The 17,990-nt window shown below is 46.8% G+C and overlaps 1 protein-coding gene across 8 annotated transcripts in view; it reads right to left on the bottom strand.

Moving 5' to 3' along the window:
- Positions 1-8,080: 8,080 nt before the first annotated feature.
- Positions 8,081-17,990, bottom strand: part of SLC20A2 (solute carrier family 20 member 2) — a 106,636-nt gene continuing 96,726 nt past the window's right edge. For all 8 annotated transcript variants that reach the window (XM_046648481.1, XM_046648482.1, XM_046648478.1 and 5 more), the window contains 2 exons: positions 17,665-17,749; positions 8,081-9,677 (listed from right to left, as the gene is read on the bottom strand). In XM_046648481.1, coding sequence (XP_046504437.1) covers positions 9,513-9,677; positions 17,665-17,749 — 250 coding nt within the window. In that variant the 3' untranslated portion in view covers positions 8,081-9,512. The remainder of the gene's footprint in view (positions 9,678-17,664; positions 17,750-17,990) is intronic.

The following is a 17,990-nucleotide window of genomic DNA, read 5'->3' as shown; positions in this document are numbered from 1 at the left end:
TGCTGGTGGCTTTCTTATATTCGTGTGATTGATTTTGTTTTGAAAAACACTCACAGGTGGGGTTTGTTTCTAAAGTGGGATGTCTGAAATCTGCGTGCTGTTGCCTGTCCCTCCACTCTTGTTCACCTCTCTCCCTGCTCCTCTGCGGTCAGGCCAAGTAGTGACAGTGGGTTTGGTCATGCTGGGCAGAAGCACACGTGTCAGGGTACTTGCTTCCTGTTGCAGTGTGATGGAGCAGTGTCATAGGGTCGTTCTGTAAAGCTGCTGAGGAGTGAGGGTATGAGTGGGCGAAGAGACGGGCAAAGGCAAGAGCACAGCTGGCGGAGATGCTGTCGGGCAGGACTGGTCAGAGGAGCCATGGACGAGGGTGTGTCTGGCTCCTCGAAGGCTCCGGAAAATGCGTGTTAACGGGTAGATCAAGGACAATGATAACCAAAGGCTGGAAATACCAGTTTGGAAGAGAAATGAATATTATTTTCAGGGCTTACTGGTAAATCATCTAAAAGTAGAACTCCCTTTGAAAATCTTGGTATTTTTTTAAACACAGAATATATACTGGTTGCAACAAACTCAGTCAGCTTAGATATAAATAAAAGTGAAAATTCCCATTCCCCTCTCCGGTCCTCCTTTCCTCCACTACCGCTAACAGTTTGACACATATCCTTGCAGATAGTTTTCAGTGTCTTTAAAGATTACGTATGTACTTATATATATAAATGTTAAAGTGCACATCTTGTTTCGCACCATAGTTTTAAATTTAACATCTTTCTGTTTGTTCATATAGCTCTGCCTCATTTTTTATCATCTTATACGGTAATTATTTATCTACTGCCCTTTTGCTGTATTCAGTTTTTGCTTTACAAAGAATGCCGCATTGAATATCCTTGTCCACTCAACATTTCCACAGCAGCACCGCCCAGTAGAACTCTGTGTGACAAAGGTGGTCTGTGTCTGCACTGTGCCATGTGGTAGCTGTTAGCCACATGTGGCTCCTGAGCACTTGAAATGTAACAGGTTAATGGAAGAACTCAGTTTGTAATTGTGTATCATTAAATTTAAATAGCCACATGTGGCTAGTGGCTGTTGTGCTACACAGTCTTTCTATAGGATACGTTTCTACAAATGAGACTGCTGAGTCATAGGGCCTGAACCTTTGATAAGTAGTACAATACTGCCCTTCAGAAATTTTGTATCAGTATGTGTTTCTACCAGTGGAGGTTAAGAATGCCCATTTCCCCACATCCTCGATAACGTGAATGATAGCAAACTTTAAAATTTTTACCGGTTTCAAGTGAAACTGGTAAATGGTATCTTGTTTTAATTTGCATTTCCCTAATTGCCAGTGAGATGGAGTTGTTTTCATGTTACTGATCATTTATAATTCTCTGATTTGCCTATTCAAACTTCCTTGCTCAGTTTCCAGATGAGTCATCTAAAAAAATCTAGACATAGTTGCTTTTTGAAAAGTTTCAGTGCCGCAAGGTTTACCTTTACACTACCAAAGATTATCTTTACTTTATTAGAACCGAAATTCTAACCACCACTTCTTCTGTCGGAAAATATCTATGATACCAACAACAGGATACAATTTTATTTTCTCATTATATTTGTGGTTGAACCACCATTACAGGAGATAAAGTATAACAGGAAAGGAAAAGGGAGTGAGAGGGAGGGAACAACAAATGCATTCGGGCTTGTTGACACCTGTGTCTAGTTAACTTGACAGTCCTCAGTCGGTATCTGGTGGGGACTGCTTCCAGGACTCCCACAGATCCCCAAATCTGCGGATGCCCAAGTCCCTTAGTTGGCAAAGGGGCATGAGAAAATGCGAGGGAACACTGATGAGATACACCCCCAGGTAATTTCTCAGTTATTTATCTGATGAGGTCGTTGAATTTATGGCCTGAAATAGATGGGAAGGAGATTGCTGTAGGTTGTATTTTTTTCCTTTTTCATACTATCCCTTTTAAATTATTTGTCATTGCATTGCTAAAAAGCTGCATTTTGTGTGTTGGTACAGTAATCCAGATAGGAAGGTAGGTAGTTTAAATCCAGCCTTTCCTCAGTACAGTCACACGCATGTGAACATTCCGATCAAGGATGGACTGCACACACCGCAGTCCCGTAACACTAGTACCATAGAGCCTAGGTGTATGGTGGGCTCTCCCATCTGGGAGTGTGCGTACACTCTGTGATGTTCACACGACGGCAAAACTGCCTAACGATGCATTTCTCAGCATGTATCCTCATCGTTAAGTGACGCGTGACTGTCGTTTTATTGCATCATGTGGCTGGCGAGGCTGTGTTCTCAGTACCCTCATCATTGTGGGAGTCATTAAATTGTAGCAGAAAGGAGAGCACATTTCTTGAGCTGCTGTGCCAGGCACTGTGCTGGTTGCCTTATATGACATAATCTATTTAATTCTCATAACAATAACTGCAAACATCTTGGAGTCCAGGAAAGAAAGCCATGAGGTGTTCTAGCATGGCGCAGTTTGTTGTGGTTTCTCATAATGGGGATTCTCAATAGCTCCCTTCTCTCCCCATAAAATGCACGCAAGCACCTCTCCCTCTACTCCCCCAGCTTCCTCCTCCTCATCTTCCCTCTCCTCTTTCTCCCCAGTTAGCCTTCTATGGCCAGTCATTTATTTGATTTCTTTAATTTTTTAACTTGATTCATTCAGGACCTTGCCGGGATGCCCCATCTTGCCTTTGAGCCCTCCTCTCAAGATAACTTATTTTGGCCTTTACCACAGCCTGTGAACTTTGCACCTGGAGCAGAGAACTAACATTCTAGTAGATATGTATTGCATGTCAGTGGATTCTTTGATTCAGTGACTCCACTCTGTGGAATTGGCCTTAAAAAAATCATCAGACACATAAAGATTTATGTACAAGGTTTCTCATTGCAGTGTTCTTTATAATAGAGAAAAACTGCTCACCATCCAAATGTGCAACAACAGGGGAGGGGTTAAATAAATGATGGCATGCAGGGTCATCAAATAGAATGTCAGCCACTAAAATTCATGTTTTTGAAGAATAATAGCCACTGAGAATTGTTCACAATATGTTAAATAGAGCAAAGTAAAAAACTAATCTCAATTTTATTTTTTACAAAAGTATGTGCAAATATATGAGAAAATGCTCCAAAATATTACTATTATTTTGGGAAGGTGGAATCCTAAGTAATTTTATTTTATACTTTACTATATTTTTCTAAAAAAGAATTTATTCTTTCTGTAACTAGGGAAAAATTCTTCTAGTTAATCTTACTGTTTGAAAAAGGTAGAGGGCCCCTTGTGGCAGCACGGCAGGCAGCGTGTCTGATGGGTGGCGAGTCTGTTTGTGGCTCAGCAGGTGCTGTGCCCCCTGGTCTGAGGAGGGCAGCAAATCCCAGGGCATTGGCCCAGGCAAGAGACAGCAGTGGTTCTTACTTGCCACCCCTTAGGAAAGTTACCCAAATAGAGACATGGGTCAAAGTATTGGTGTTACTTGTGACTAGGAACTAATAGGCATAAGATTTTTATTAAAGTTTGTCAAAATAAGAGATTAAAGTTCACGTGTTATATTTGAAATATTAATTACTTCTGAAAGAGACCGGGAGGATGACATGCTGCTTTGCTAATCCATCATCCTTAGCATCACTGCTCGAAGGACAGAGGACAGTAAATATCCCAGAGTTTCATCTGGTTACTATGTCTGGCCCTGGAAGCTCACTGTCAACCTGGCCAAGCCTCAGGTTCTAGAACCTCGGACAAGAGGAGCTCTAAGAGAGCCAGAGCCTTTTGGGGCCATCCTCCAGTGTTATCTACGTATACACGCGTGACGACCATCCTTCTCTTTAAGACTGTAGCCTCTGATTGCTCATGTGTCGTGTACTCTTTGATTCAGTTCCTTCTGCCTGTTTCCCTTTAGAAACAAATCCTTTTCCCACCACTTAAATGGTGACGTTGAGGTTCTGTCCTCAGCCTTCTCTAACTCCACACCCTGGCATGTTTGCGTGAGGAGCTTTTTCCAATGACATCTGCCTGTCCTCGGAGATTGTGGTAAGTCTCAGGGGCCTTCTCAGAGTCAGGGTGGTCTGATGATAACGCTGTTCTTCCTCACTTAGGTGTTAAACAAATTGTAAATTAGGACAAGGTGTCAGTGGATCGAGCCCAAAGCTTCATCTTTACCAACTGTGAAGACTAGCTGATACTCTTGCTTAGGCTGAGAATGACAGCAGTGTTGGGCCAGGGCAGGCCTTCCCTCCTGTCCAGCTTGGAGGGCGTGGAGGAGAGGGGAGTTCTTGTGCTCTGATGTCAGTCTCCCTCCCAAGAGGAAGACAGGAGGAACTGACTCCAACATGCCCAGTTCATCCTTCCCAAATGTACCAATCAGATGCACTCCTTTCCTCTGGCAGAGGGAATCTAAGGGAATCTCTAAGGGAGAGGCAGGAGTGTGATGCTAAAGGCGGTCTAGTCACACGGAAGGAGACCTTAAGAACGGGGCACAGCTTTCCAAGTGTGCGTTTAAGCCATAGCCAATGCCTGCCTCCTCCCCGAGACTTGGGTGTCCACCTGGGAAATGTATCCAGACCTCGAGGTGTTGGGGTGACTGGAGTATATGCTTCAGCACATCTTCCTGGGGGTCCTCAGACAGCCACCCTGCTCAGCCTTTGAACACCACTGCTCCCATCTTCCTGGACGCTGCCTCCTGACGCTAATGACTCCCAGACCTTGTCTCCATCTCAGAGGCTCTGCTGACCTCCAGACCCTTTTGCACGCTACCTGTCAGACGCCTCTTCCTGGACCTTCGGCAGGGATCCGAAACTCACTGTTGCCCAAACTGAACCAGTGTTCTCACTGTCCACTTTGCACTGGGAGTCCCAGCCGAGTTTCGGCCTCTTCTGTGAAAGCGTCCGTGACCTCCCGAAGCCGCTTGCCGGCCATTCTCTGGGTTCCTACCCTCTGTGGAGGTGTGTTCTTGTCAGTGTGGCACTTCTGCTGACCCGCCTCCCCACCTGCCTGTGAACTGCTGGAGGCCTATCCTTTTGTCTTCCTACCTCCAGTGGCCAGGCCGGCATTTGACACCATAGGCGCCCAATGGATGTTTGCTGAATGAGTGAAAATGAGCCATCAGGCAGGTGGGCTTGGTTGGGCTTCCCAGGCATGGAGATTTCTGCATATGGCCTGAGGTTCTCCTTCAGCAAGTGCTCATGGTTCCCTGTGGCCATCAAAGAATCACAGGTAATTTCTGCCATTTCTAGCAACTCTTGATATATAATTAACATTCTGTGAGGTGACCACTGCTGCAATTTACAAAGGTTCTGGAAAGATGGTCATAATTGCAATTACACATGAGCCCACGGGGTGCCGCTGTTGTCGCTGCCAACGGAAGATGATGGCCCAGCTTTGGGCTCCGTGCCTTCTGCCCTGGAGATCAGTCTGTCTCCTTCCTTTTGACCTCCCTGCTCCCTCCCCCAACACCTATGACTCCTAGTTTGGAATCCCTACATTCAGGGTTTGGTTTAACCTCTAACTGTCAAGCCTTGGGGAAAGACAAGGAAATTCCTCATCCGACTCAGGCCCCAATCCTTTTTGTTCTGTTTGAGGTTCTGTTTTGTTCTAGCAGGTGGAGATGAAGAACAGTTGATCACCCTTGCTGAGTCTGAAATTCCTTACTTAAAATCAGACTTAATTCCTCACGTTTTCTTTATAAAAGCAGGCAGGATCAACTTGTCGCCCTTTCTTCCCAGGCTTTGTTTCCAGGTTCTCAATGACCGATTATCAACCTTCCTTCTCTGAACCTTCCTCCCAGGCCCGTGGCACAGTGCTCCTTCCTCTGGAGACCACCGTTGTGGACAGTCTGACAGCCGCCGGACAGGAAGAGGCTGAGGTCAGGAAGCTTGGGGCCTACTCTGGCCCTGTTACCATTTGGCTGCCTGAACGTCTCCTCATTCTGTGCCTTAGTTTCCCCAGTGTCTGGTCAGCTCCAGGTGCTTCAAAGACTAGTGTTTCCAAAAAGGCTGGTGGTGGGATGATGGAATGCAGGTGACTTTTTCCTTTTTTCATAATATACTTCAGGGTTGTTTCACTGTTTTTTCAATAATAAAGGATGATATGCTATAAAAACATTTAAGGGGGTGACAATTAATTAACCCAAGAACAGGACTACGTTTTCCTAGTATGAGAACTTAACCATATTCGACATGTCTCACCAGTCCCCCTCCACGCCCCTACTGAGCATCCGGAGGATCCTGCTCCCGTTTCTTTTAGTCTAGCTGTTTTGTCTCATTCAGCTAACTGTGGTTTATTGTCCGTTCCTTTTCTCCACCAGCTAATTTAATGCTCCTCTGAGCAGTCCTCCCGACAGGAATCATCCATAAAAATGAGGGAGTGAATACCCATTCACCTGCAAGGGAAGGAGAACAAACTCTCTTCTGGGCCAGGCCTGAAGTGGCCCGTTCACTACAGTCCGCACGAGTCCCCGCAGCTCCCTGCGACAGTCTCGCTGTCCCCACGTGAGGAGGCTGGCGCTCGGAGCCCAGTTCCGCCCGACCCAGGACTCATGCCCTCAGGAGCACTGCAAGGCAGGGGGCAGACGTGGTCCCCCCAGGGACAGGGGAGTAACGCATCCAAACACAGCGCTGGCTCCCCTTCCAGCGCCCTTTCTCCTGCCTCGCTTTGTAACTGAATCGGCTCATTGATGCCATAAATTGCACTACTTTCTGAACGATGGAATTGTTTTTAATTTTTATTATGCAACTTATTCTGAGGAGACAGGATTTGTTTTAAAAATTGCCTTGTTGAAAACGAATGAATGTGTTCACATATTTGCTCAAAAGGTCAGTGCTTTTGGAAAGGCAGAAAATGAAGAGAACTTGTCTCCAGCGCTCTTGCTCCTCTGCCAGCCTGTGCTGCATGCAGACTTTGCCCCTCTGGGTGGCACCCAGACGCTGGGAAGGCCCGTCGCAGGGGCTCCTCAGCACCACACGGCTCTCTTACGCAGTGATCCCGTGACAAAGTCACAGTAACTGCCAGGGACGCAGGCGTTACCCTTGTCTGAGGAGTATTTGCATTTTTAAAGGATGAGACTGATGAACTCAGGAGAGACTCTCAGGTGGCCTGGTTGCGGAGCCCTCCACCAGAGTCCCCCAAGGTGACCCTGCCTCTGCCTGAGCTCACCATCCCTGCAAGGGAACAGAGGGGCTGGGCAGAGGGGCAGTGGGCCGGGCCTCTCTCTGCACAGTGCTGGTGACAGGGCTGGAGCTTAGTCACTCAAAGGCTCAGTGGGTGTGACCTTTGTCCCACTTTGCTCCAGGTCTCTGCCACCGCCACCCTGGCTGCTGGGGCTGTGCTGGGCCGAGATGGCAGCCCTTCTCCCAGCATACGGCTTGCCAACTGGCACTGTGTTGTGCCATTATTTTTCTTATAAATAAATTGAGGAAACTGAACTTCTTGAATCTATGGTTTATCAAAAGTAGGGAAATGAAAGGCCTAAAATGCCATCTTAAAAAAGAGGGCAAATTTCTTCGTGGAGATGAAGGTTGAGGAAACTGAACTTCTTGAATCTATGGTTTATCAAAAGTAGGGAAATGAAAGGCCTAAAATGCCATCTTAAAAAAGAGGGCAAATTTCTTCGTGGAGATGAAGGACTTTTTCCACCCGGCCTGTTTTCCTCCTCTGTTACCTTCCTGGTTCCGAAAGGCAACTGAGCTTCAGAGGCTGGAGAAGCTTCCTTCAGAAGCTCCCAAAGCTCAAGCAGGTGTGTTTTGCTTTTTGCTTTTTGGCTGCTTGAGCCAAGAAGACAAGATGTGCATTCTCCTGCTAGGTCCTTAGTCCCAACCATGTGACGTGACCCCCCTCCTCCGCTGCAACGTGGCAGAGGCCAGGCAGCAGGGGTCCTCCCTTCACAGGAGCCGCGTCCAGGACAAACGCTCTTGTCAGACAGCCCTCCACCGAAGGGTCAGTGTGTGTGAGCACAGGGGTTCTGGGTGCTGGGCTGTGGGGGCCAGTCTTGCCTTTTCTTGCTCCTGTGTGTTTTCTGCACAAACAGGTAACAGTAAACTAAGAACAGAAAGGTATGTGAAAAATAAAAGTAACCAAATTATATAGCTTTTATTTTTGTGGGAACTGAACAAAAAACATTATATAGATATTTAGAAAAAGACTTCAGAAGCAAACTTTTCAGGGGCATTTTAATTATAAATTTAATATGGTTGATTAATGAAAAATCACAATGAAGTACCGAGAAAATGTTTGTCAATATAAAAATTTTAGCAGCATTTCCACAGTTTCAGGCTCTAGCATTAGCCGTGCTTCCTCCCTCCCGCTGTCAGAAAAGAAGCCCATGGGACCACAGCAGAGCATCAGGACGTTCAGCTTAGTAAAGGCCTCAAGGAAATCCTCAAATCCACTGTACCGCCCAATATTTCCCCCTCCCCCCCCGAAGTTTCTAGAGTGTCAAAGCTCTCGCCTCGCCTTTGAGACAGGAATTCCGCTCCTCAGGCTGCAGGGGAGGATGGGGCGGCAGTATGCACCGGACTTGAAATGTAGTGCTCGATCACACGTCCTCACGTCTGTACATTCTCTGACGACACAAAAGGCCACGCACGAGGCCGCCAGGCTCTGGCCTGGGGCGGCAGTGGCGGGGCAGTGGGGTGGAGAACCCACCGTGCAACATGCCCACGGCGCGGGCTGGTGCCTCACCACCACACTGTTTTGGGGCAGGTCAGGGCATGGTGGTCTCGCCACATCCCAGGGTAAGGGTGGGATTAATGAGAAGGGGAGACAGACAATATGAAATATAATACTGGCAAACTATTCCCCCGCCTCTTTGGTACTTTCCAAAAGTCTCTGATCACAAAAGTATAAGGGAAGCACACCGTTACAAAATTACAGTTTGAAGTATTTACAGAAGCCATTATGATATATTACATAATCAATACACAGTATGTGAACAAATTTCTCAGTGAAAGCACTTGTGAACTCTGGTTCCAGTATTATTCAAGAGCACACTGACGTACACACACCTTCCCAAATCTGTATCATCCATCCTGTATCTCACTTATCTTACAGTATATTAAAGAGGAAAAGTATCATTTTCCCATCCATACTTTCCTTTTAAAAGGTTCTTAAAATCTGCCACTGAAATCATTATGTACAAAGATTTCTGAATATTGGGTTCTAGGCAATTCTCTCCACTCCCATTGTGAGTATGTCTGAAATAATGCTACCTATTCTATGTATACAATATATATTTAATATATAAGTAACCGCACCACGTTACATGACCACGACACCAGTTTAATGCACATTATTATGTACAGTAGTTAAGTAGTTCTGGAGGATGCCTCTCTACAGCCTAGGTGAACAGTGTGGTTTGGAACCATTGGGAAGGGACACAGAGAAGCCGGCTGGGAGACAGCCCGTGCGTGGGCAGGACGAGCATGCGGGTGTGAAATGTGGGCACACGCCTCCCACACATACCCACAGCAGACTATCCCTGTTTACTGGCTGGAAGACGACAAATCACACATATGGAAGGATCCCGTACATGAGGAGAGCCATGATAGCAGCACTGAACAACCCAGCCACCGGGACAGTTACAAACCAGGCCACAAAGATGTTCCGGAAGAGGCGCCAGTCCACGGCCTTCCGGGAGCGGATCCAGCCCACGGCCACCACGGAGCCCACCTGGAGGAGCACAGACAGAATGTGAAAATGGAGGCCCACAAATTTAAACAGGAGACACCGGGGTACATTCAACCAACGCAAACTGCCCATCTTAGAAATAAACTACATAAAATTACCAATTCCTTCCCCTAAATTTGTTAAAAGTTTTAAAAATACTTTATATTTTAGGTATAGTTATTTTAGGATTATTCTATGCAGTATACATTTCTGATGCGCTTTTCCCCCTATATTCTGTTCATCTGCGTGGAACTTTAACCAATTAAATGGTTTTCTCGCACCTTATAAACTAACTACGAACGAACGCCCTTGTTCCACACATTCCCCCGTGTAGGATGCTGCTCACTACAATAGTGAACCTGCTTGATTACATCATGAAATGGCAGGAATGTATCCTTCTAGAATAACAGCATTATGAAATGTTGGAGCTGGAGAAGACCTTTGAGAATATCCAATCCATGTCGTCGCTTGTTTTACAGAGGACAAGCCAGACCCCCGGAGGGCTGGGGCACAGGGAGACTAAATTACGGCGGATCGAGGACTAGAACCCAGGCCTCTTCCTGTGAAAGTGGTCTCCACCATCTCAAACTGCCTTGCAGTCCTTGTACTTTAGCTCATTAAAAAAATAAATGAAGCATAAATATTATTGGATCTAAACTGTCATATGCCTCACAAAATGACAGAGATACTTGAAAATCAGAATATTAATACTGATTTAAATATTTTTCTAAACACAGCACATATTATGGTTTGTTGAAAGTTTAAAAAAGGAAAAAAGACACAATGTTAAGTATTCTAAAAATGAAACTCATAAGAAAGTACAATGCCTGTAACCCGCATGCCTCACTCAGGCCATGGGGAAGCTCAGAGAGTTCAACGGGGTGCCCTTGACCACCTGGGGGGGATCTTGAAGATCTCCATAAAGCAGGCTTTGTCTCTACCGACCCTCAGATACTGCAGAATCAGCAGTGGCCATGCAGGTTCAAATAGCAAGCGGGGTCTAATCACAGAAAACATAAAACCCAACACTGCAAATTGTTTATGGAAGCAAACTGGGACACCAAAAACAGCAGCATATTTAAAGGCAGTTAACCTGACATTTTGTCACCCCAAGCCATGATTAACCAGCAACTCTGGACAGCTCCAGGACAGCAACTGACAACCCACAGGAGGGGTCATCCACACGATGATTGTATGCGAACTCTTGGCTATAACCAGTGTACTGGATGAAGCTGAACTGCTGAGCCAATCCTAAACCGCGCCAGACAATGGAGCTATTCCCACGCATAAGGATTAGCTACGTTCTGCTGGTGCAGATACGGTCAAATCCACAAACACTAGCTCCTGGGATTAAATTCTCCCTGTTACTCACTGTCCCTCCAGAGCACGTCCCTCAGCAGTGCGCTCTCTCATGTGCCCTGGATTCCTTAGGGAGAATGCGCTCAAGTTTCAATATTTATCCACGCCCTCTTCCTTTCTTAAAACACTTTTTTAAAAAAAGGATAAAAGTAATAATAATAATATTATAGCAAGTTTCTATAATAGGAGGGTTGAACAATTACCCAGAACCCCACTTTTGTCATATTTATATATTCCTTTCTAGTATTTTTATAAATACACCTTTATTTGTAAATAATAGGGTACACTACCATTTCCCTTCTTTAAAAAGAATTAACATTATACTGTTTATAAACATTTTCCCATAGTGCTCACAGCCTCTAGGATTATCATGTAAAATGGTACACCCTTTCGGTGAATGTACCTTAATTTAACCATTTCCAATTTGCTTCCAATTTTCCCCTATTAGAAATAGTTTTGTGACTAATACATTCATTCATATAGCTTATATTTAGGCTTTAAAAAATATTCCCTGAAATGGATCATTAGTTAAAGGGGGCATTTAAAAAATATCTTTCCACGTGGTAAGGCCAGTTCCTCCTCATCACTTTTCTTTTTAGATCATTTTATGTCCTTGCTAATTTTACCTACCAAATCAAATCTCATCTTGTAAAGTTATAAGAAAAGTTCAGTTGGGGTTGTATTTGAGGAGAACTGACCTTTTTACAAAATTCAGTTCCCCATCCAATAACAGCACATCTCATAGTCAGGTTTCCTTTTACCTCTGAGAAAAGTTGTGTGCCTTTTTCCAATATATCACTCACATTTATTAGGATTATTCTGAAAGACCTTTTATTTTTGCTGCAATTCTGAGGTGTTCTTGTTTCTACTACATTTTCTTACTGGCTGTTGCTGACAGACAAGCTCTAGATTTTTGTATTTTTATCATGGACTTGGTTATTTTTACTGAGTTCTAGCAGTGTTTTAGAAATACCTTCTGAATTTTGTCAAATGTCTTTTTTGCATATATCTCAATAGATGTTCATCTGTTGTTTTTTGATGGTTGTTTTTAAAGGACTGCTACGCCATATTATATTGAAGATGTCTGTATACCTTCTTGGGATTCACTCAACACCTGTTGGGCACCTGACGAGCCAGCCCTGTGTAGGTGCTGGCGGAGGAGAAGACCTGCCTTCAGAGCCTGCTTTCCAGTAATCCAGAGGATCAATTTGGCCCTGCTGAAATGTTCTTTTACCATACTGTTGATGTCATGTATTAGCATCTTAAAGTTTTCTGTCAATATTCACATGTACATATAGCTTTCACGGTGATGGTTTAAAGCAGGTTTTGGTATGAGGGTTATGTAGTACATGCTTTATAGAAGAAATTGGGAAGTTGCCTGTTTTATTTTTTCTCCGACATTCTGGAAAGTTTCTGCCATGTAAGAATTATCTGTTCTTTTAAAATGGAAAAGATGAACTAATGAATCCACCCAGAAGTGGAGAGAGCCTGTCCCCTTCCTTTTGGCTTTTTCAGGTGAGAAGAATCGTTCCGGAGAACTTCCTTAATTTCTTCCTATTCCTCTGGTCTGGTTTTCCACTTTTTGTGTCAATATTTATTTGTCAGGTATATTTTTGCAGAAAATAATTCATTTTATGGATGTTTTCAAATCCTTAGCCTACAGCTGTATGGTCTCTTTTAGAAATTAAAAATTCTCCTTTATATCTGTTGTTATGATGTCTTTCTCCTTCTAACTTAATTCCCCTCCCTGCTTTTTCGTACTGTGACTTGATATTATTTTATTAGTAACTACTTTCTTCTCTCCCTCCCCTTCACTATTTTTTTTTAAATTTATCTTGCTTTTATACTTATATCCTTCTTACTATTGCCTCAGAATTTTTATTGTTCTGCACTTTTATAAAATCCTACTTTGAATGTCTGGCTCTTTTTTTTCTTCTTCTTTTTTTTTTTGCTGAGGAAGATTTGCCCTGAGCTAACATCTGTTGCCACGCTTCTTCTATTTTATATATGGGATCCTGCCACAGCATGGCTTGACGAGCAGTGTGTGGGTCTGTGCCCGGGATCCATGCCTGCAAACCCCAGGCTGCTGAAGCAGAGCACACAAACTAAACCGCTATGCCACCAGGTCGGCCCCAAATGTCTAGTTCTTCTATTTTCCCTTTGCTCAGTTAAACCATTTAAAGATACGAATTTCATCTGAGAATAACTCTGGTTGCCATAGCTTTTGCAATGTACACACACACGCACACTTACACACACACAGTTTGTTTTTTTTTCCTAAGAAAGCTACCATTGTAATTCTTAGACTATTTGATTCAACTGTTACATAAAAAGAGAATTTAAAAATGTCCAAGGGGACACAGCTCCTTTTTCCAACACATAATAAATTTCTAGTTTAATTGTGATTAGAGATTATGTTTAGTATAACTTCTGTTCTTTTTTGCCCTAAAGATTGGCACCTGAGCTAAAATCTGTCGCCAATCTTCTTTTTTTCCCCCTTCTTCCCCCCAAAACCCCCCCCCCCCCGCCCCCGCCCAGTACATAGTTGTGTATTCTAGTTGTAGGTCATTCCGGCTCTGCTATGTGGGATGCCGTCTCACACGGCTTGACGAGCAGTGCTGGGTCCGGGTCCGGGGCCAGGATCCAAACTGGCAAAACCCCGGGCCACCAGCGGAGCGTGAAAACTTAGCCACTCGGCCACAGGGCCAGCCCCTGTTCTTATTTTATAGTGAATTTTATCGTGGCTTTCTGAATTTATGATTTTTATAAATGTTTCATGATACTTGACAAGAAGGCATATGATCAGTAGTGTAAAATTTGATGTACCTTTATTAATTATAGTGCTCTAAATCTATTGTTCAATACTTTACTGATTATGTCTTTGGCTGATATAAAATGGTATTCTTAGCTGTGTTCTGAACTTCCCTCCTAATAAGTTGAGTGTGTTTCCAGCTGAAGGCCACCATCAGGCACTAACAGCAATAGAATCATTGAGAAGTAGGGGACCCAGGGTGCAAGAATTGGAAAACTAAACTAGAAATTATCATCCTAAATTTTTAAATCGGTAGTATTTCCTGTAAGCTGTTCCAAATCCAAAGGCTAGCTGAATAATCATCAAAGTCATCAACAGAGATGAATAACGTAATTCACAAAAAAGAATGATCCTAAACCACCTCAACGCGGAACTAAAGCATTTTGGATAACACCAGTGTGAATTCCTATTAGAGAGCTCACAGGTGAGTGTCTGGGTTCCATAGTGGCCCCGTCTGTCGTAAGTTAGGGCTGCAGACCAACACCGATTCAGTTCACAGAAGAGAAGAAAAATTAACAAATTACTGAAACGTACATCTGTGGATGCTTTTATTTTAAAGACTCATTTCTGTTCCTTTAATCAAGGCTTTTGACTTGAACCACAGGTATTATCCCAGGAAAATATCTAGTGGCTGTGCCCTCTGACGTGAAACAGAAAAATGTGTAACACTGAAATGCTTAGAGAAAGTGAAACTTATAATCAAAGGAGACTGTTTCATGCATGCCTTCTGGAATAAAATGTGACAACATTTTTCTAATTATTCTTTTCCAAATTATACATTCAGCTAACACTTATAAACGTTTTAAACAGGATACCATAAAATTTAAACTATGCACTTCGCTATATACACTTAGAAGGAAGCACAAATAAACGAAATCTACCCAGATAAATTCAAAAGCTCATTTTCTTTTTCTTTTTTGAGGAAGATTAGCCCTGAGCTAACATCTGCTGTGAATCCTCCTCTTTTTGCTGAGGAAGACTGGCCCTGAGCTAACATCCGTGCCCATCTTCCTCCACTTTATAGGTGAGACACCTACCACAGCATGGTTTGCCAGGTGGTGCCATGTCCACAGCCGGGATCCAAACTGGTGAACTCTGGGCCACCCAAGCGGAACGTGCACACTTAACGGCTGCACCACTGGGCCGGTCCTCAAAAGCTCATTTTCAATAATAGTTTCCATCTTTCTTCCTGCCAATTTCCCAACTTTTGCCCACCTTCTGACAGAGGTGGCTCTAAACACGAAACCTAACATGTGGATGGGAGAGGAAGAAAAGAGCTGGAGAAGTCCAACACAGGCTATGATTATTCCTGAAAATACGACGGGGTTCAGTGACGATTTCATGTGGACACCAACACGTTTTGAATGCTTCCACACTCGCGGTTTTGCTCGCACAGGGCCTCATTCTTAACGCCATCCTATATCTCATATTTCATCCGACATTTGCCATTTGGGGACTGTCGCATACAGAGGAAACATGTGGTCTAAGAGAATACGGCTGATGGGGTGACAGCAACTGTGAAGCCACTTGGCCTTCCTGTGATCTGCACTTTGCTCTCCCGTCCACTGCCAGCTCTTGAGAGCCAGGACTCGGTCCGTTAGCTGCTGCAGTGACCAGCTCTTGGCTCTGGCCACAGTCGATGACAGTGGACAAACCCACTAGTATCCAAGTGGAGCCCTGTCTCACGTCTGCCTGAGCGACGAAATCCACCGTGGTCCCACGTCAAGGAGACTTGTTTTAAGCGCCAATGAGCTATCCTAACACTACTTATCGTCAGCTCTAAGGAAACAGAACCCACCATACGATCTGTATAGACATTTTAGGATGATGATAACACACATTTATTCAGTAAGGTCCTGTATGAACTGGACATAAATCTGTAGTAGTACCCCCTTATTATACTATAAATATAAATATCGGGGAAATGCCATTTAAAGATAATATCAAACTGAAGTATTTTACAGGCATTTTATACTTTTCATCTACTTCTATTATGTATTAAAGAGTTCAGTGTTATTAGCAATCTAAGCATTGTGAGTTATAACACTTCACACGTTAGTATAGGTTAGATTGCCAACATAGTTAAGTAACAAGAACAACCTAGAAAACCAAACTTGTGCTGTGTCTTCCAGAGACCTTTCAAGTGGTGTGTAGGAGTGTGCCTCACTGGGCTTGCTCACGTGCAGGGTTAACCACTAAGAAGGTGAAGGAACGTGCATTTCAACACAGCCCAGAAGCCTCCTGGCGCCTCGAGCACGGCTGCAGGCCGGCGCGGGCGGGAGGGCCGCGCGCTCCGCGGGCTTCCACGCGGGAAACACTCCACGGCCGCGCGCTCTCGCGCAAGTCTGAAACGCCCCGAGTCAGACGCCGACCGCGAACCACCGCGAGGGGCGCCCGCGGGCCGCGGGCCTCTGGGCGTCGCGCACGGCCGTGCCGGCCCCTCCGCTCGGCCCCTCCCCGGCCGTGTGATCTGGAGCAGGGGACTCGGCCTTTCCGGGCTTCGCTCTCCTCCTCGGTCCAGCAGGGAGCGTCCGCACCCACCTCAGAGCCCCTGCGAGGCCGAGAGGAGCCGCGGCGGCGGCGCCGGGACCGCGGGCCGGGACGAGCAGGCGCGGGGCCGCGCCGCCCTGCCCCCCTCTCCGCGCGCGCCCGCGTGGGGCTGCGCCGGGGCCCCGCCTCCGGAAGCCGCCGTGTTGCAGCGCAAACGGGGCTCACGCCGCCCCCCTGCCAGGGCTGCGTGGGGACCGCACGCCTGCTGTGCGTGCGAGCACTGCACCCCGCGCCGGGCGCTCTGCAGACAGAGGGGAAGGGACTTTGATAAGGAAGGTTCGTCGGAATTGAGGTTCTCCTATACTGTCCTGTAGGCTTATCTTCCACGGCAAAAAAGGAAAACACAGAAAAACCCCTTTCCCACGAGGCTGCTTCCCCAGCGCAGAGCTCCCGCGCCGTCAGCCGCCGCTGAGCGGCCGTGCCCGTTTGCTGGGACCTGTTTCTAACGTGGCCGGGGGTGAGCCGTGGGTAGTGTAGATGGCCATCCCCGTGCGGTCGCTGCGGCCGCCCTGGGGCCTGCGGCTGTCCCCCCACAGCAGGTGCAGCGGAGTTTTTCCTGCATCACGCGAACACACGGACCTAGGAGAAATCTGGAAGCGCCGTCTGCCTTGTTGAGGTGAGTGGACGTGTGTGTACCGGAGGCCCGCTGAGGGTGTCCGAGAACTCGCTCCGGGACTGGGCAGCCCCGGGTCTCAGACCTGCGTGCTAGCCGGCCTGCCCCCTGGGTGACCTCGGATAACTGCGTCCGTCACGAGCCTCTTTCCTCTTCCTGGATCGTCGAGGCTCCTCGCCCCAGCGTCCCCCACCGCCACCAGGACCTCCGTCTTGCCCAGCCCCGAGGAGCTGGCGTTCCCCCCACTGGGAACTCACTCTAAGGCAGCGTGGGCCTGTGACCGTCATCTCAGGAAAAAGGGGAACCAGCTGTCTGAGAATCCCACTGAGAGGATTCTTGCTGTCTCGGCGCCGCCGTCCACTCCCAGGCCCCTCCGAGCCCGGAGCGTGGTTAGGGACGCGACTTCGCCGGCAAACTCGCCGTGGGAACGACGAGCCACGGGCGCAGGGAGGGTGCCGCGCACGCGTTCGACGGGGCGGCCGGCCGCGCATGCGCCGCAGCAGCACGGTCCGCTCCGCCGCAGGAGGCCCGCGCGCACACGCGGCCGGCTCGCAGAGCCCGCGCCCCGGGCCGGGCCCCACAGCCACGGGCACAGCCCCGCCGCTCACCCCGGACGGCAGCGACCCCGCGGCCCGGCGGGCGCCCGCTCGGCCTACCTTGCAGTGTGTGGTGCTGACGGGAAGTCCCACGTTGGAGGCGATCACCACCGTGAATGCCGAGGCCAGCTCAATGGTGAAGCCGCTGCGGAGGGGACAAGGGACACATCACAGGGGCTGTTTGGGGGGCCTCACCCACACCCCGGGGGCCCAGAGTCTCGCCGGAACGCTCTTTGGGCGGCCCGTGGACTGCTGACTGGGCCAGATGACATTCACAGAGCAGAACCTGTGCACAATGGCCACGTTCACACGAAGACTGCATGACACTGCTTACAGGCCACGCAGCCTGGTCCTCTGATACGTTCTCCAAAACCACACGCCGCAGT

This window comes from Equus quagga, chromosome 22 (assembly GCF_021613505.1).
Source record: "Equus quagga isolate Etosha38 chromosome 22, UCLA_HA_Equagga_1.0, whole genome shotgun sequence".
NCBI lineage: Eukaryota > Metazoa > Chordata > Mammalia > Perissodactyla > Equidae > Equus > Equus quagga.
The sequence above is the reverse complement of the archived record's forward strand: the minus strand, read 5'-3'. Positions and strand labels throughout refer to the sequence as shown.